The sequence below is a fragment of the Aulonocara sp. 'chitande type north' Nkhata Bay genome, linkage group LG2, assembly GCF_057382095.1.
Source record: "Aulonocara sp. 'chitande type north' Nkhata Bay isolate Kocher_YH1m ecotype deep benthic linkage group LG2, A_spYH_male_GT1.1, whole genome shotgun sequence".
In the NCBI taxonomy this organism is placed as follows: Eukaryota; Metazoa; Chordata; class Actinopteri; order Cichliformes; family Cichlidae; genus Aulonocara; species Aulonocara sp. 'chitande type north' Nkhata Bay.
In genome coordinates this window covers 25,657,845-25,676,294 of record NC_141345.1, presented here as the reverse complement: position 1 = coordinate 25,676,294, position 18,450 = coordinate 25,657,845, and the positions used below count along the sequence as shown (strand labels likewise).

The 18,450-nt window shown below is 34.7% G+C and overlaps 1 protein-coding gene and 1 pseudogene across 1 annotated transcript; both read left to right on the top strand.

The window, feature by feature from the left end:
• Positions 1 to 1,808: 1,808 nt before the first annotated feature.
• On the top strand, positions 1,809 to 17,083 carry LOC147337938 (uncharacterized; annotated as a pseudogene).
• LOC147337939 (uncharacterized) lies at positions 8,014 to 10,168 on the top strand. The gene is made up of 4 exons (XM_086313069.1): positions 8,014 to 8,068; positions 8,157 to 8,528; positions 9,743 to 9,878; positions 9,973 to 10,168. Exons 1-4 carry the CDS (start codon positions 8,014 to 8,016, stop codon positions 10,022 to 10,024), a joined length of 615 nt encoding a protein of 204 aa, XP_086169195.1. The 3' UTR covers positions 10,025 to 10,168.
• Positions 17,084 to 18,450: the final 1,367 nt, after the last annotated feature.

Here is an 18,450-nt window from a genome sequence, read left to right as displayed (position 1 = left end):
AGTTCTGAAACCAAATGGTGGAGTGTTTCACTTAAGAAGGTCTTTGACCCACTAATAATCATGTCCGTCATCACATGACTCAAGGTGTAAGTCATTACCATTACAACACCAAGTGTCTGCCACCTACAACCCAGTTTTTAGATCCTTTCCCAGGTTCCTCAATCCCTGCTTTGTCAAGTGATGGGTCACATAATAGTTTTAGGTAAGGGCTTAGGGTGGTTTCACTCAAAACCTCTGGTGGTAAGGACTCATGCTTTGTTTTTTTAAACACCTTGGCTCATGCAATGAAGCACACGATCAATCGTGGGTCAATGACGCTCATAAGGGACAACTCCTACCAGGGTTTAAACACCTGGGACTCTCCACCATTTGTTTTTAGAAGTGAAGATGCCTCTTGGACCAGAGATGAAACATTTTCATGAAACTTAAAGAAGTCCAGTTGCTTTCTTTTCCAAGCTGCTTAAACATCAGGAGGTGACTGTGGAAGTTTCATATTGTATGTGTTTAATGTTGAAAAAGACTTGAAAACAATACAAATTTTATGCTTGTAGCTATGTGATCATATTTTACAGGCCACATAAGAATATAGAGTCATGTATATTATGTTGATTCAAAGTTCCTTAAAAGCAATAAAAACACTGTAAATGAATGGGAAAAGTATTTTTCAGTGAGTAAGTAGGCATTTTTAAAAAAATATTTCACTCTAGTTAGAAATATATTAAAAGATATATCAAACCTTGTGTTTAGTGCCTCATTTAATTCATATATTACTTTGTATGAATAAAAAAAGTTAGAAAATTGTGTTTTAATTATAACTAATAGGATGGCATATTTATCAGTGTGGATTTGACATTAGGAAAACTGACAGGAAAAAATGAAGAGAAATAAAAGTACAATAGCTGGGCTCTTTGTGGGCCTGCAGTTTGTATGTTGACCATTGTCTGCGTTTCACTTCCTACATATGGTGGTGGTGTAAAATGAACATATCTCCTTGTATGGTGAGATCTCAGGGTGAAACTGAGGCTCTGTGTTGCTAAAATATTCACAAACTTCTACATTGTTTCACACGTCTATTTTCTCATGCAACTGAAGAATAATGTAACTGTTTTAATAAAGTTGACTGTAAATAATAATAATAATAATTTCATTAAGAAGAAGTGTTAATGTAACTTTATTGTTATATGTTAGTTGCTTTTTAAGGTAAAATGTAGTTCAGATCCAATTCCTACTTAGTCACATAACTCAGCTTACTGTGTAAAACAAAAGGACCTTCAGAAATACTTTCTTACTTAGGATGAGTATGACTGAATTTGTGGAAATACTATAAGCCAAAAACAGAAATATGTATTTCTGCACTTAAAAATAGATCAAACAGAATTATACTTATGATTTTGCACAAGAAATACAATTAATTCAACAAGGTAAGAAGAAGGGAGCATTTATTGTTGTGTAAACATTAAAATTAAATTAATGATCTGGACCTGTACATATGGGTAGGTGTGAGGTTTCCCTCTACTGGTTTATGGAGGTGTTGCATTTAAATTTGGATGAACTCTTGACCTGAGACGAGTCTTCTAGCAACTGTAGTTTTAATTATGTCACAGCAGGGAATTTGTCCTTTTAAGGCCGTGCGTATAATATTTGGTACATGGGTTTTGAGACCACGATATTATAAGGATGACTTTTTTCCCCAAATAAGCTGATGTATTAAATCAGACACATGCAGCGCTACTGTAAGCAATAAATAGAAAAAATACTGCATGCAGTAAATATTATTAATTTGAAAGTCATGAATGCAAATAGATTAAAAAAATGTGAATTTAAAAAATATTTTCATAGTTCTGACTTTAGAGGGTAATGATCTATTATGTAACCCTGATACTGCTCAGTCAGTTGTGCTCGTAGATGATCTGCTCCATTTGATACTGTGGACCATCAAATATTTATTTTCCCATTTAAGATGAGATATAAACAGTTGAATTATAGAAAGGGGAGTACTGTATTAGTACACACTAAGTGATGGGCAAGATAGTGTTAACTTGTTACAGATCTAAAAGTAGTTTAGTGAAAGTGTGAGCAATAAGTAAAAAGTCTGCACAAGCTCTGAGGGGTTCCTTTTATTTCTACCACGTAGATTATGTAAAATATGTGCTGGTGTTCCTTTTCAGCTTTCCACATATACAGAAAGAACTGTCTTAGAGGTTTATCAGAAGCCAATTGTGACTTTTAACTCCTTGATGTACATGCCATTTAATAAAGTATGCTGACTTTGTCACTGAACAAGGAGGAGACATGGAAGTTGTGCTTGGACTGATGGTGATTCTACAGGGAGTGTCTCATGGTAAACTGTTTTTTTTTTTTTAAATCTCATTTTAATCATAATAATATGCTATACATCAGCAATACTTAAGAAAAAATGCATAAATTCTCACATTGTTCTCTGGGATGTTAAAGCAGCTCAAATACTTGTTCTTTATTTATTTCATTTCTTTTAATAAATTCATGTAAGTATCTACTGGCTACATCTGCAGTTTGTGTCAATTCACATTTGTTCTTTTTTACATAAACACCCTCCATACAAACTACCTTGAGGTTAAAGAAAATAGCATTTTTGCTCTGTCTAATGTGTCTTCTATAGACTTGACTTCAGTGTTTTAGCCCTAATGGCCAACAGATCTTACAGCATTTGCTTTGGAATCAACTGTGGAGGATCTGTTTGACTGTATTTCTATGGTGATCATATTGCTGGGATAACATGGGAGTACATAATGGTTGTGTGAGCTTCTATTACTCAGTGAGAATTCTAAGAGGCAAAGTTCTAAGAAGAAAGTGAAAATTCTTGAGTAAAGTTCAGAATTCTAAGAACCAGGATAGAGTCTGGGATGAAATCCAGAATTCTGATGTAAAAGTGTGAATTCTGTTTGTCAACATTCCAAGAATAACATGAGAAGTCCGACACAACAATCAGTATTCTGATGAGATAGTAAGAGCTCGAAGAGCGCTACTGCAACCCCAGCAACACTCCCTGGTTGTATTAACGACAGAATCTGCTTCATTTTTCTATTATCCTCCTCTTCCTTTTCATTCATCCCTCCCGCTTGTCCTTTTTCACGGTTCTCTTCCTTCTCCCTTCTTTTACTGCGCTTGTTTTCCTACGCAGTCACCTACAACACCCTCAATCTTTACACATCTACACGGCACGATCACAAACACGCTTTTTTTGTTATTACAGGAGACTCATAGATCTGCCACTGCTACAGATAAACTTCAAAAACTTGAGTTTCCTAATGTGTTCTCAGCCTGCTATAACTCTAGACAAAGGGGAGTAGCATTTTTAATACACAAAAATATTACTTCGTCAGCAGCTCACTGTTGAGTGACATTTGAGACACTGAGATACACCCTATATCTGTCAGTGATCCTGCTAATGTGTGTTTGATTCTAACACTTTCCACCAAGTAAAAACTGGAGATTTAATACATCATTGTTTAAAGTTGAAGATTTTATTAAATACTTAAAAAAAGAGTGGGCTTTATATTTAGACTGTAATGACCAGCCTGGAACATCAGCCTCTGTTCTCTGGGAAGCAGGGAAAGCTCTGATGAGAGGTAAAATAATTTCTTTCTCATCACATAAAAAGAAAATAGAAAACAAACATATTCAGGAATTAGAAAAATCTTAAGAAGATGACTATGTATCCTCCAAGGAACAGGAAATACTGAATAAAATACATAAACCAAAACTAGAATTAAATGAAATTATTAATAGAATTTTTTTTTTAATTCTTAGTACAAAGACTTCACTTGCAAAATTTTGTACATGGTAACAAATCTGGTCAATTTATTGCTAACCAGTTAAAAATAAAGAAAGAAACAACGACTATAGGTGCCATTAAAGACTTATCTGGGAGCACAGTATATGACCCTGAAAGAATAAACAACACTTTTAGGGATTTTTACAAAACTTTATATTCACCAAAAAATGAAACTGATTAGTTTCTTGGCAACGTAGCCCTTCTGAAATGACCAGACAGTCAAGTAACAGCAGTGGATTCACCGCTGACATCTGGTGAACTCCAGGAAGCCCTGAGAAGTATACCCAATAATAAGACTCCAGGTTCAGATGGATTTCCAGCAGAATTCTACAAAGAATTCGGGACAATTCTGGCACCAGTATTCCACAGAATGTTGCAGGAAATCAAGGAAAATAGCAAACTACCACCAAATATGAATTCTGCCAACATTATCTCCAAAAGTTGATTCTGTTCATCTGGACGTAGCGTTTTAGGTGGGAGAAACGTTTCGTCACTCAAGCAGGTTTCCCCAATTTTACCCTACGTCCAGATGAACAGAATCAACGTTTGGAGATTTACTTACCTGGATGATTGAGCATGCATCAAGACATGTCTGCCAACATTAGTCTCCTACTAAAACCAGGCAAAGACCCTGTATTACCCACCAGCTATTGTCCAATATCTCTTATTAATGTTGACCTTAAAATAATCTGCAAAGCTCTCTCAGAAAGATTAGGGAAGATAACCCCCCTAATAATATATCCTGACAAAACTGGTTTCATAAAAGGTATGTACTCATCAAATACACGTAGACTACTTAATTTGATAGACTATTAATGTTTGCGTTTGACAGAGTTAACTGGAAATTTTTATTTGCAACTCTACACAAATTTGGTTTTGGAAACTCTTTCATAAACTGGTTAAAAATATTATACAATTCCCAACAGCATGTGTCAGGACAAATGACCAAACATCCGACAATTTCTGTCTCCAGAGACAGGGATGGCCACACTCCACTTCAGACCACATCAGATGGCTATTGCGATTAAAGGTATAAAATGCAAGGATGTAGAACATAAAATTAGTCTTTATGTGGATGATGTGTTGCTTTTTCTCCAAAACTCACAAACCACTCTCACTGAGGTAAATGCATTAATAAACTCTTTCTCAAAAGTTTCAGATTATTCGACAAACTGGTTAAAATCTACAGTTCTTCTGATTAATTGCTCCTTCTAGTTTCTTTAAAAGTGGGATGTTGTTTGGATTAGGTTAGTTAAATCTGCAAGATTAGTAGAGACATTAATACCTAAATATTTATATTTGTAGATTGCACTGGGATAGAAAAAGAATGGGATCGAAGGGTCGCCACAATAAAAATGATGGTCTTGCCAAGAATCAATTTTTTATTTTCGATGATCCCAAGTAAACCACCACCAGACTGGTTTAGCACTCTGGAACTGTTCATTTCTAAATTCCTTTGGAAAGATAAACCCCAGCGTATTAGTTTTAAAATGCTACAAAGGGCCGAGGATAACGGAGGACTAGATCTGATATCAACACTACTTCTTAGCCAACAGCCTACAATCATCTCAGGATGGTTAAAACATACCCTCTTATGAGCCCTGGCCAGACGTAGAACAGGCACCATGCGATAATATAGAGATTTCAGACCTACCATTCATTAGCTCAAACATCAAATGACATGTAGCAACCTCAAGGACTGACATAGGGACGATGTAGAGCAGGGGTGTCAAACTCAAATATACAGTGGACCAAAATTCAAAACTGGAACAAGGTCGCGGGCTAACATTAATATTTACTGAAAAAAAATCTTCCTCCAGATTTAAGAATGAATCTCTTCTTATGGACTCAAACAAGTTTTGCTGAAAAACTGAATATGGAACAAGCAAAGCTTAATACTAAACAATATATATATATTAGCTGTATAATACCAGTAGGCCAGCTCTAATAATAACTTGGTATGGCCAGAGTGTGACACCTATGATGTAGAGTTATAAAACCCGTGAGCACTACTTACCGACGAAAACAACAAAAAAAATCATCACATCAAAATGCACTCTTGTACTTGGTGTCAATCAATCAAAAGTCATTAATCACAGAAAATAAAACATTTACAGTACACAAACCTCGTTAGCTGACATCCAGGAGGGGATAATATTCGTTTATGAGCTTATTATCTTCTTCTCCATCTTCTTTCTCACTTATTTCTTCTCTTTCTCTAACTTTGAACATTACTTTCTCTATGTGTGGAGCTAACCACAAGCTGCAGCATGCAGACACCAGTTGCACTGGCAAAAAAGTATTTGGGTGGAGACCCAAACTGCAAACAACTGTACCCTCCATAATTCACCACCAGAGGGTGCAAAAGAGCAAAATCTGGACATACAGCTCAACTAAACATCAAATGCAAAAGACTGTTACATCACATATATGCTTTAAAAACCAAAGGGTGCTCTGGATCTGGTCCAGTGGACAGGGCTGTGCCAGGTGGCATTTGTGCAGGTAAAAAAGGCTGTCTGTGGGGAGCCGCTGGAATTTAGGGTCACCTGATCCAGCCCTAAGTATATGCTTTAGCAAAAAGGAAAGTTTTATCTCTAATTTTAAAATTAGAGATAGACTCTTGTCTCCTGAATCCAAATTGGAATCACTATAAGACAGAGGAGCACATTACAAGCCTGATACTTGCAAACCTAAAAATTTCAGTAAACTTAAAAAGTTTTACATGGAAACAACTGTGGTAGTTTCTGTGTAATAAGCAGGACACAGCGCTGCAAAATGCAAAACTGCCCGTTTCTATTTAATAACATATGACTAACCTATTAAAGTTTGTATATAAGAATATCATAGAATGGAATAGAATACTGAAACTCCTACAAAATGTAAATCAAAATTTTATCCTCAATATATGTTGAACTGGTTATTTTGTGGCATTACATTCTGGCAGAGTAAAAACCTATGAGATGCCCACCCAGCTGGGTATGCCCATGTACATTCATACATCTTGGTGTTCATAGATCTAGCTGTCGATTGTATTTTTAGGGCAGAATAAGAAGAGGTATGCAAAATAAAAGTCAGCGCAGCCTCAGTGTCTATAAAAGCCCTGGACCACACACACAGTTCCATCTCTGTTCTGTAATGCAGGAAGTACCCATACACGGGTCTTTTTTTTTTCACAGATGAACTTTTCTCACTTCCAGCTGAGCACTTACATGTTACTTTCTTAGCCTGTGCTGCTATGTGCATCCATTCAAATGTAAGTAAGCTAATTACATCCTTCTTTTCCCTGACGAAACACAGATTTTCTTGATTCTTTTTTTATTCATGTTCACCATCACTCTTTGTTCTTACTGAAAACATTACAAAGTGAAGATTTGTAATGTTTGCTTCCATTGCAGAATCATGCCGTGTTTATTTATGTTTATTTATTTTACTATATTCACAGTGACATTTCAAATCTTGTTATGTTATTACACAGTTTTTCTATCCACAGGTGACTTATCACTGGAAATATAATTTACAGTTTTATCTGTGCTTGTTACCAAATACTTGTGAGTTGTGTAGCTGAAATTCTCATATTGAATTCAGCCTCTTTTGGTAGATAAAAGGCTCCTTTGTTTGTTGGACAGCATTGCCTCACTGTTTCATGTTGTGCTAATGATTTGCATCCTTTTAATAAGCTGCTTTTTCACAGGTTGCTTACATTTTATTCTTTCTACATCAGTTCGCTCCCTTCATTTCAGAAAGCAAACTCTGCAAACCTCCAAACATAAAATGACATCTGTCATGGACATCCTGTAAAGACTGTTATGCAATAAAGCTCTCACCACAGGAACCTCTAGACTATTTGTAACTTAACTTATCACTTCAGATGTTGCACGTTTTTTCTCAAAAGTAAACGTGAAGAAAAAATAGTGTGTGCCTGATACACATTTGAAAGTGTGTATTGTTTAGATTCAGTTTTGTGTATTTAATTACAAGAGCAAGAGGAAAATTGTTTATTCGCATTTGATGAATATTTCTTGAAATCAGGTCGCTACAACACGTAGACATGCAGTTTATTTCCTGCTGTTGTGAAAATAACCTGTCTATATCATTTACTGTTTCCTGTCAGTTAGGACTCAGGTTTGCAGCAGATTTACATCCAGATTTGTACATAATTTTCTAGAATCTTTGAAAGATTGAAACCACAGTGTGGGTGAATGAAGAGCATGGAACAGTTTTTTATTATTGTGCTACTAACAGGAGGAACTCAAGGTAAGATTGTCCTCATAAAGAAGCCAAACATTCACATTTGTAGTGTGAATAATTTCACCTCATGTTCTATTAAATATGTTTTTTCCAGCTCTCATTCCAGTCGATGAGACCACATGTGACCTCAGGACGAACACATGTCCATGCTCTCCTCTTCTTAAAGGAACTGTGTATATCCAAGTGATGACTGATGCTAGTGGCCGTGAAGTGACATGTTTGAAGATGCTTCCCACCGTGAATATAATTGTGTTCAATCTGAAGAAAGAAACAATAACAATAGACAAAGAATTTAACAACAGACTACAGTTTCTAATCAGGAATGGGACAATCAAGATCACAAACCTGAGGAGGAATGATTCAGGTCAATACAGCATTGAGGTCTTTAATTCAGGTGGAGTCCGAGAGAAAAACATTAATTTCACCCTGGATGTTAAAGGCAATGATAAAGCTGAAAGCAAGTTATGTAAGTTACTCTTTATTGAATAGTGTTGATGTTATTATAAAGATAATCAGACATGTAACTGTTAAACTGTTAAACACAGTACACATCACTTGTGCAACAAATGATAGAAGCAGAAATGCAGAAAAACATATGGAAAGAAAGATGCAAGTGTACAGTGAACAGTCTATGCTGATATAGTATTTGTCTATGTATAGGTATTATTGGTTATTTAGCCACACATGGGCTGCTATTACTTTTTATGATTGAATAATCTTTTATTTCCCAGTAACTACACTTTAACTACCACCTACACTTTAAAGGCACACTGAAACTTTCCACTTGGTGATAGAATATCCTGAGCTGCACTGTATGACCATATTAACTTGTGACATGTATGCATTATAATAGAAGAAGAATCCTTTTTATTGTCGTTATGTATATATATACACATATATACACACACACATGCATATAAGCACAAAGAAGACACTATTAAAAGCACACCGTCATACTAAGACAGGGGACACTTTCTGTTGTCACTCTGTAGAAGTTCATAAGAGGCAGAGAAGCGAGTCCAGTCCGTTTTAGCTTCCTGGGGAATAATAGCCTTTGTTTGGCTTTCATCACAAGGTGTGACGTGTTCAGGAACTGGGTCAGGTCAGATAATGACCTGTTTCATATTGGGATCTTCTATGTTGCAAACAGGGTTGACAACATATTTTACATTTACTTTGAATTTTCATTTTAGTCAAAGCCAAATAAAAACATGTAGGTAATACTTCATCATACCTTGGTTAATAAGTTAGTAAAGTCATAGTCAAGTACTTTTAAGTTAATTTTTATACAATAAAAATTATAATGTCACAAAACATTAACAGATTTGTAAACATTATCTAAACTGTTTTTATAACATAATAGTAGCGTTAAAACAATGTTAATAGACTCTGTCTACAGCATCTATAAATATTGTACAAGTTTTTTGAGCCCATGGGTAGACCGGCAGGGAGGAGGAGGAACCTGGAGGACCACGCTACACGTTTGAGTGTTTTCCCCCATTGTTCCAGTTTTCTTTCACCATCTCTTTATTTAGTTTAAATAATAGTTTAGTGTGTGGGGGTTGTGCCCAAACGTTTATATATTTACAGTTAGTTAACCATAATAATACCAAAGTCTTACCAAAGTTTACGCTTGAATAAATTGTAAGTACTGTACAATTATCACTGTGTTCTCATCAGCACACAGTTTTCCTTACCTGAGGCTAGTCTTTGCTGCACTGGGATCTCCCCTGATAGCAGTGTCATGCTGTGTTGTGTATCGGGAACTGAAGCATCTTAAGAAGACTTCTAACAAGGCGGCCCGTGATCAAAAGAGGTTGATATACAATTACATCATTTCAGTGCCATAATTTGATGGGTAATTGTAAAAGTATTTATTTTGCTATAATTGATTTTTTTTTCTTTCACAGCCTCAAGTGTGAAACAGAGAACATAAACCTTAAGTGTGAGTCTGAGCTTTAGTGAACTGAACTCACTCGTGATCAGCACTGGACACTGAACTGAGGATCAATGAAAAATGAAAACAGTTAGGAGGTGACTGTGGAAGTTTCATATTGTATCAAAAACAATTTAAAAATGTTATGCTTGCAGCTTTGTAATCATATTTTGGAGATCAGATAAGAATATACAGTCATGTATATTATCCTGATTCAAGATTCCTTAAATAACAATAAAAACTTTGTAAATGAACGGGAAGTCTTTTTCAGTGAGTTAGTAGGGATTAAAAAAAAATAAAAAAAGTATATATATATATATATATATATATATATATATATAGATATATATATATATAGATAGAGATATAGATAGAGATATATATATATATAGATAGAGATATATAGAGATATATATATATATATATATATATAGATAGAGATATATAGAGATATATATATATATATATATATATATATATATATATATATATATATATATATATATAGATATATATATATATATATATATATATATATATATATATATAGATATATATATATATATATATATATATATATATATATATATATATATATATATATATATAGATATATAGATATATATATATATATATATATATATATATATATATATAGATATATAGATATATATATATATATATATAGATATATATATATATATATATATATAGAGATATATATATATATAGATATATATATATATATATATATATATATATATATAGAGATATATATATATATAGATATATATATATATATATATATATATATATATATAGAGATATATATATATATATATATATATATATATATATATAGAGATATATATATATATATATATATATATATATATATAGAGATATATATATATATATATATATATATATATATAGAGATATATATATATATATATATAGATATATATATATATATATATATATATATATATATATATATATATATATATATATATATATATATATATATATATATATATATATATATATATATATATATATATATATATATATATATATATAGTGTGTTTGGAAGGTTACTTTTAAAATGTATTCCACTACAGATTACAAAATACATGCCCCAAAATGTATTCTGTAACGTATTCCGTTACGTTACTCGATGAGAGTGACGTATTCTGAATACTTTTTGATTACTTAATATATTATCATGCTGTTTACAACTACGTGAATGTACTGTTGCTGTGATTTATTACTGTTACTGAAGGTCCGCAGCTCCGAACCGTAGTAAAGGGACCTCTGGCTAATACGTCAGGTTCCGTGTCGGGCTCGTAGCCGAAAAATAGCTTTACTTTGTTGTCTGGGTCAACTTTGCTTGCGAGAGACAAAGAGGCGTTGAAAGACTGCTCCAAAGGAACTTATTGTTTCGGAGGAAAACACAAACACAGCGTACAGTTGAGTCTTAATAGCTTACTTACAACTGGGCTCGTCAGGCACTCTTCTTGGCTGCAGTGGTTATTATTATATTTATATGCTTCCAGCTCCCGTTTTTGCTCGATGACAACTCGTACTTTTCCTTTTTCTCCCTCCCTCGCTCACAGACACATAACAGGTATGGCAGTCCATTCTCCCTGCAGCATGGACTACACTGCCTATGATGCTACATTCTTTAGAGCTATACCTGTAGCATTCTGCCTATTAGCTTAGCACAACAACAACAACAAAAAGGCGCTCTCGCACCCAGGAAACACGCAGAGAGAGAGCGTCACCCTGTAACCATGGCAACCGTAACCTTGCCGCCTGGAACAACAGAACATACCTGTCAAACAAACCCAAACAGTCCTGACCCGCCACAATATGAAACAGGGAAGTACCGCCGTGTAAACCATTTATTTCAACAAAGTAACTGTATTCTAAATACCACGTTTTTAAACGGTAACTGTAACGGAATACAGTTACTCATAATTTGTATTTTAACTACGTAACGGCGGGACATGTATTCTGTTACTCCCTGTGACAAAGTGGGTGAGAAGACCATTTGTCTACATTCTTAGTTAACATTCTTGTTTTGATTTAACCATATTTCACATGTAATCTGCAATAGGCAAACATCTACTATCCCGGGTTTGTTTATGTTCTGCACTTTTACAGATTATATAATATAACATCTTGGTTTAAATCAATTCATGCAAGTTTGTTAAGTTAACATGTTATTTATTTCAACTGTTAATTTGTATTGTTTGAACTTACCTTTACCTACCTGTCTTCCAGAAGCAAAAGGAGGAAATGTAGTTCTACTTCCTGCTTTATACCTTCTGGGTTCATCTGAGGTCACAGGAAGAGACCAAGGGCAGGAGGGGAAGAATTCTTATAATTTAATAAAATTGATTTTAAAGGGTTTATAAAGAAATAGATTTAATGTTGTGATATGTATTGATTACACCAGAGTTTATGTTGCCAGTCAAGAGGAGTAGTAGAGGATGAATATAATCATGTTCATCTCACCTACCTACTGAATGGAATAGTCCAGAGGAGAAAGTGTTTGATTAAGGGGACTATTTAAGCAGACGAACTCAGGTGTTTCAGGAGAAGGGTTCAGGTCAGTGTAGCTGTGTGCAGTTTGACCTTAATTTCCGTTGATTTAAGTTCAGTTATGTTTATTTGAATTGAGTTTATTATAGAGTTGAGTTTCTTATTTGTTTCTTTGTAAATATTCTTGGGCCACAGAATGGTGAATAAATCACTTGCTACACTGGACAGCATCAGTCTCCTGCACTTCTTTGACCGCTTAAGTCGAGTCCTACCACACTCCCCAACACTGTATATATATATATATATATATATATATATATATATATATATATAAATATATTGCTGTAGTTAGAAATATATTAAAAGATATATCAAACCTTGTGGGTTTTGGCTTTATCACTTTAGTGTGTCTTTGAATGAACCTAAAGAAGTTTGAAAATAAATATAACTGTTTTAATTATAACTAACAGGGCCACATATTCATCAGTGTGGATCTGACTCTAGGGACACTGACAGGATAAAATGAAGATGGACTCTGTGGGAAAGCTGCTTGTGTCCCTGCAGCTTGTATGTTGACCATTGTCTGCGTTTCACTTCCTTCATATAGTAGCGGTGTAAAATGAACATATCTCCTCATATGGTGAGACCTCAGGGTGAAACTGAGGCTCTCAGTGTTGCTAAAATATTCTCAAATTTCTACATTGTTTCACATGTCTATTTTCTCATGCAACTGAAGAACAGAATTCACTCAGTCAGCTTCATTGTTTTAATGAAGTTGACTGTAAGTGAATTATGACATCACACAAAAGCTTTCTCCAATTTATTTCACCACTTTGTAAGTGGTGCTAATGAATAATTACGATTAATAATTAAATTTTTAAAAAAGCGTTAACTTTATTGTTATATTTATATGTTAGCTGTTTTTTTAAGGTAAAATGTAGTTCAAATCTAATTTTTATACAGTGCACATAACTCAACTTACTGTCAAACAAGAGGACCTTTATATGACTATGATTGAATCTGTGGAAATACTATATGTCAAAAACAGAAACATGTATTTCTGCACTTAAAAATAGGTCAAACAGAATCATTAGTTATGATTTTGCACTAGAAATGGTGCTATGAAGAAGAGAGACCCTATTGCTGTGTAAACAATATAACGACATTACTTTTAACGTCTGGACAAACATATTGGTAGGTGTGAGGTTTCTCTCTACTGGTTCATAAAGGGATTGCATTCAAGCTTTTACACTTTTACACTTTAACAGGAAAGGATCAGCACTAGTTACTTTGGTTGAGATGGCAGGAGCTTTTTAGGTTAATTTGTCCAGTAGCTGTATGTCGTGGCATTGAATTTGCCCTTTTCTGTGCTACTATAGGCAATAAATTGGACAGAAATATTTCAGCAGGCAAAAATGGTTAAATTATATATAAAATAACAGAGAAATTCTTCAATGTAAAGTAAAAAGGCAATGAGTTTCATTATTTGAGACGCGACTGTTGGTCTGTTCTTTAGTTTTGTTCTTTGGTGTCAACATAAATCTTCTTCTTCTGTACTTTTGTCATGTAAACACATTATGCTTGTGTTTGGTCCGTTTATAACATCCTGCCATGCGATTGCATTTGTCCCTAACCACCAGAAACCCTCACGTTAACTTTTATCAAGTGGAAAAAAGTTAGCGTTCATCCTTCAGCTTCACTGTGTTAATGTTATGCTAACGTAGCTGTTTTGCTAGTGATCACGTAGGACATCATTATATACCAGCTAGTCTGACTTCAGTAACCCTACAAAAGTCCCTGCTGTACATTTTTAATTTTTTCAGAAATCTCTCAGTCAGAACATGGCATATGATGTTTAGGTGGAAACTAGCGAGCTAATTTCCTGCTAACTTCTAACTCCGTTGAATTTAATAAATCTGTTTTCATGGATGCCTGAATGTTAAACTTAATTGTTACACGTGGTTAAGCAGCAACACTGATCATTTTATTAAAGATGAAAGAATTTAGACAGTTTTTAAATCTCAGTGATGCCACAGTGTTCCTTTGACTTTGGGACCTGAAGCAGACGGAGTTTTGGACTCAGATTACTCAGCAAGGCTCCTGACTACGGCAGCCTAATGCTGTGGCAAGCCATCAAGCGGTGTGCCTTCATAGCTTACCAAAGTCGTACTAAAACACTTTTTGACAGATTTCTGCGCGCCGTGTACTACATAAAATTGGTTCGAGGTCATTAAGCACAACCAGAATTCATACATAAGGCACACAGTTGATTTTTGAGAAAATTAAAGGATTTTAAGTGTGCCTTACAGTGTGTAAAATACGTTATACAGAAGAAAAGAATATATCATGATATATATAGTTACCGCATATGCTTCAAATTATACCATGATATGGATTTTAGGCCATATCGCCCAGCCCTATTTGGGAGTATATTATTGATTAAATGTGTGTGCTCTTGACGCTCTATTACCTGCACCTACTCAGAGTGAAATAATCAGAGCTCGTGTACTCATGGCAGTAGTGTTATTAAAAATAATTTGATAAACGTTATCATTTTATACAAAGCTAATCCAAAACACTGGATTCACAACATGTTAACATGAAACACTGAAAAAGAAAAAACTTTTTTAATGTTTCAAAATTTGCAGGTGTGGAAACTCACTGTGATGGCAGACGGGATGGAGCTCAGTGTTATGGAGCTTTGGGAGGAACTGTGGACATCCAGCTGATGGACAGCACCTCAGAAATACCTAGAATCCAACTGTTAAAGAATTCATTAAAAATACTATTTGTCAGAAATAATAAGGTTATTTCTAATACATAGATCTAGCTTTTTTCCCAGAAATGGAAAATTTAGGATCAATAACCTGAGCAGGAACGACAGTGGTAAATATACCCTTCAAACCTTTGATTCAGATGGAAGATCATCAGGTGTGCTGACTTTACAGTTGCTTTTTCAAGGTAAATGTTATGTTAATAAGTAATTAATTAAATTAATTAATAACCAATTTAACATTGTTTTCGTAATGTATATATCTTACATAATTTCATATACATATAGTTTGTGCATACCCTGTTCTTTATTAGGAGAGTATAAGCAATGATGTCTAGACTTAACACTTGCTTATTCAAAGTTGAAGGTTACTATTGGGAAATGACACTAATTAGTAGATAGAAACTTAACAATGTTTTGGTAATCTATATATCTCCTTTTTTTATTAGAGAGATTTTAAAATCTAAAACTAAACTCATCTGTGTGTGTTTCTCTCAGCTCCTGTGTCCTCTGTCCTGCTGGTCTCTCAGTGTCTGTCCCAGGGAGAGATGAGGGTGTCCTGCTCCTCTGAGGGAGGGGACAGTCCTCAGTACAGCTGGACTCTGGATGGACGCACACTGACAGTTGCTGAGCTGCTTTCTGTAAATATTAAGACTAACATCATCACTCTGAAACAGCACGTCTCAGGAAGTCTTGTCTGCTCAGTCAAAAACCATGTTAGTAAAGTCTCCAAAGAAAAGAGGATATCTACCTGTGTTGAGTGAAAAAGGTGATAGTTACAACTTTGATAATTATATCACTTTTTACATTTTTGATAAATTATTAGTTTTTTGCTCATAGGGTTCATTTTCATCAACTGCACCTCAATCAATGGGACACAGGTGTCAGAGTGGGTGTATGAAGCCAATAACACCCTGTGCATTGAACCAACAAGTGAACCCACCACAACCACACAAACTGCAGTGGGTAAGAGGAATGACCCATGGTACAGTGGAAATTGAAAAAACAGCTAGATCCATTGATATCATTTTCTCCTTTCTTCATTTCATGTTTGACTTAATTCTTTCTATGAAATAGGACATTTGCCACTGATCAGTGGTGTTCTCTCAACACTTATAATTTTCTTAGTTGTGGTTGTAGCAGCAATCTGTGCCCAACGGAAAAAGCAAAACAGCAAAACAAAAGGTACAAAACTTCTTTTCCCTTACTCACTTTTCTTAAATTGCTTTTTTACTCTTTTTATAAATATACTTAATTAATGCAGTCTCAACAACAGTTTATTTATATCTCTGTTATATGTCACTTAAATATTGTTAAGCAGCCACAGTTAACACAGTAAATGTAAAAAGAAAAAAGTTAAACAGCTTAACAAAATCCAACATAATGTCTAAAGCTCGCAAATGAAGTTTAATACAAAGTGCGACTATTCCTCTAATTATTCATTTATTATTTTTAAAGCAACCGTTTCTTCTTCTTCTGACTGCAGAGGAAGAAAATGATCAGGAAGAAATCTTTGCTGATCTCAGGGTCGTGAAACAACAGGCGAAACAACTGGAGAAAAGAGCAGAGCTAGAGTTCTGCCAAGTCAAGTATTCAAAGTGTCCTTGGCAGACTGAACCAACGGGAGATGATTATTTGTATGCTAACGTTCATAAATTCAGGTGATTTAAGTGGTCAGTTCTTCCACACAGACTGCATCACTGAAGATCCATGGAGAGAAGAGCTGATGTTAAAATGTCTAAAGGTCTTTAATTTAATGTGATTTCCTATCAGAAAAATATAAAAAGCTAATACTTACTGATTTATTTTACTTTAATCTGCATTATACCAGAACACATGTATTCTTTTATGATCTCTTGATTTAAAGATAGTATGTTATATAAACACTGTGAGTGTTTTCTGCTTTTGTATTCTGCAGACATGATGATAGACTATTTTGATGTGGGAGTTTTTCTTTTTTCATGTGAACTTGTCTAGTTTTTGACTTGGTAGAAGTTGGAACAGATGATCCTTAAATTAGAAATAAATAAAGTAAATGGCTAAATGTTTGTACAAATTTCAGTGCAGCAAAACCTTTGGACAGTGATAAAACACACTAGTATAAACAGTTTTCCTCACAGATTCCTTACAAGAGACACTGATATTCAGATGACATTCTCTCTTTTTTTTTTTTTTTTCTTTTCTTTGCCTGTCCCGTTTGGCTCTTTTGCCATCAGAATTGTTGTCTAAAGGCAAACAAAGATGCCCAACGGATTTACTTTACCAAATTGACCATCCCAGCCTTGCCGTAATGGTCCATTTGATTCACCTTTTATTGTTTTTTTTTTTTTTTTGTTTATTTCATTTTCACTTACTGAATACGGGACAGACTTGACTGGGGGAAAGAAGGGGAGAAAGAAAGAGGGAAAGAGAAACAGCTGAGAAGAGGGACGGGGGACAAGGGCAAAAAACATAAACCAACAGAACGGGCAGAGAAAAAAAAAATGCATATATCAATCACCTGGATCACCTGCTGAGAAAGAAAAAAGAAAACAAGCAGAAGAGAACAAGAGTAATAGAATAAACAACATCACAATGATATATGGGAATATGACAGTAAATACTAAATATTAAACATTATTGTGCAGCACATAAGATCAACAGAACACAGTGTGCTTTGAGGTAGGAGCCAAAAAGGGTGTAGTTTGTGGGTGTGATCACCCGTGTGTACACCTGTGAGCATGGACGCGCTTGTTTTTTTGTTTTTTTTAAAAGGTTCCTTCATGTAATAATCTGCTCGAAGGTGTGGGGGGGCCACAGCCCCGTCCTCTAGGGCATGAAGCAGGTATGGAGGAGATCAAAACTCCAGACATCTCAAGGGAAAGGTGTGTGAGTCACCATCTTTGTATTTGCTGCCATTTGGAGAATCACTTGAAAGAGACTGTGAGGTTTGCTATATGGCAAAGCAGGACTTGGATGGACTTGATGGACAATTAATTTATTTAGAAGCTTCAAAATGTGCAACAAACAATCCCAAAACTCGATACACAGCTTCGATGATCCAGATTCCATGATGCCAGTGATTCTCTTCAACAGGCTGCTCTCCACTGGTTTCTGTGCACAAGAGGAGACAGGTACGTTTCTTCACAA

Excerpts from the sequence above, each read along its gene's own strand:
- LOC147337939 (XM_086313069.1), top strand. The coding sequence starts at position 8,014 with ATGAAGAGCATGGAACAGTTTTTTATTATTGTGCTACTAACAGGAGGA. Across the intron at positions 8,069-8,156 it reads ACTAACAGGAGGAACTCAAG|CTCTCATTCCAGTCGATGAG; the intron begins GTAAGATTGTCC and ends TGTTTTTTCCAG. Across the intron at positions 8,529-9,742 it reads TAAAGCTGAAAGCAAGTTAT|CACACAGTTTTCCTTACCTG; the intron begins GTAAGTTACTCT and ends TGTTCTCATCAG.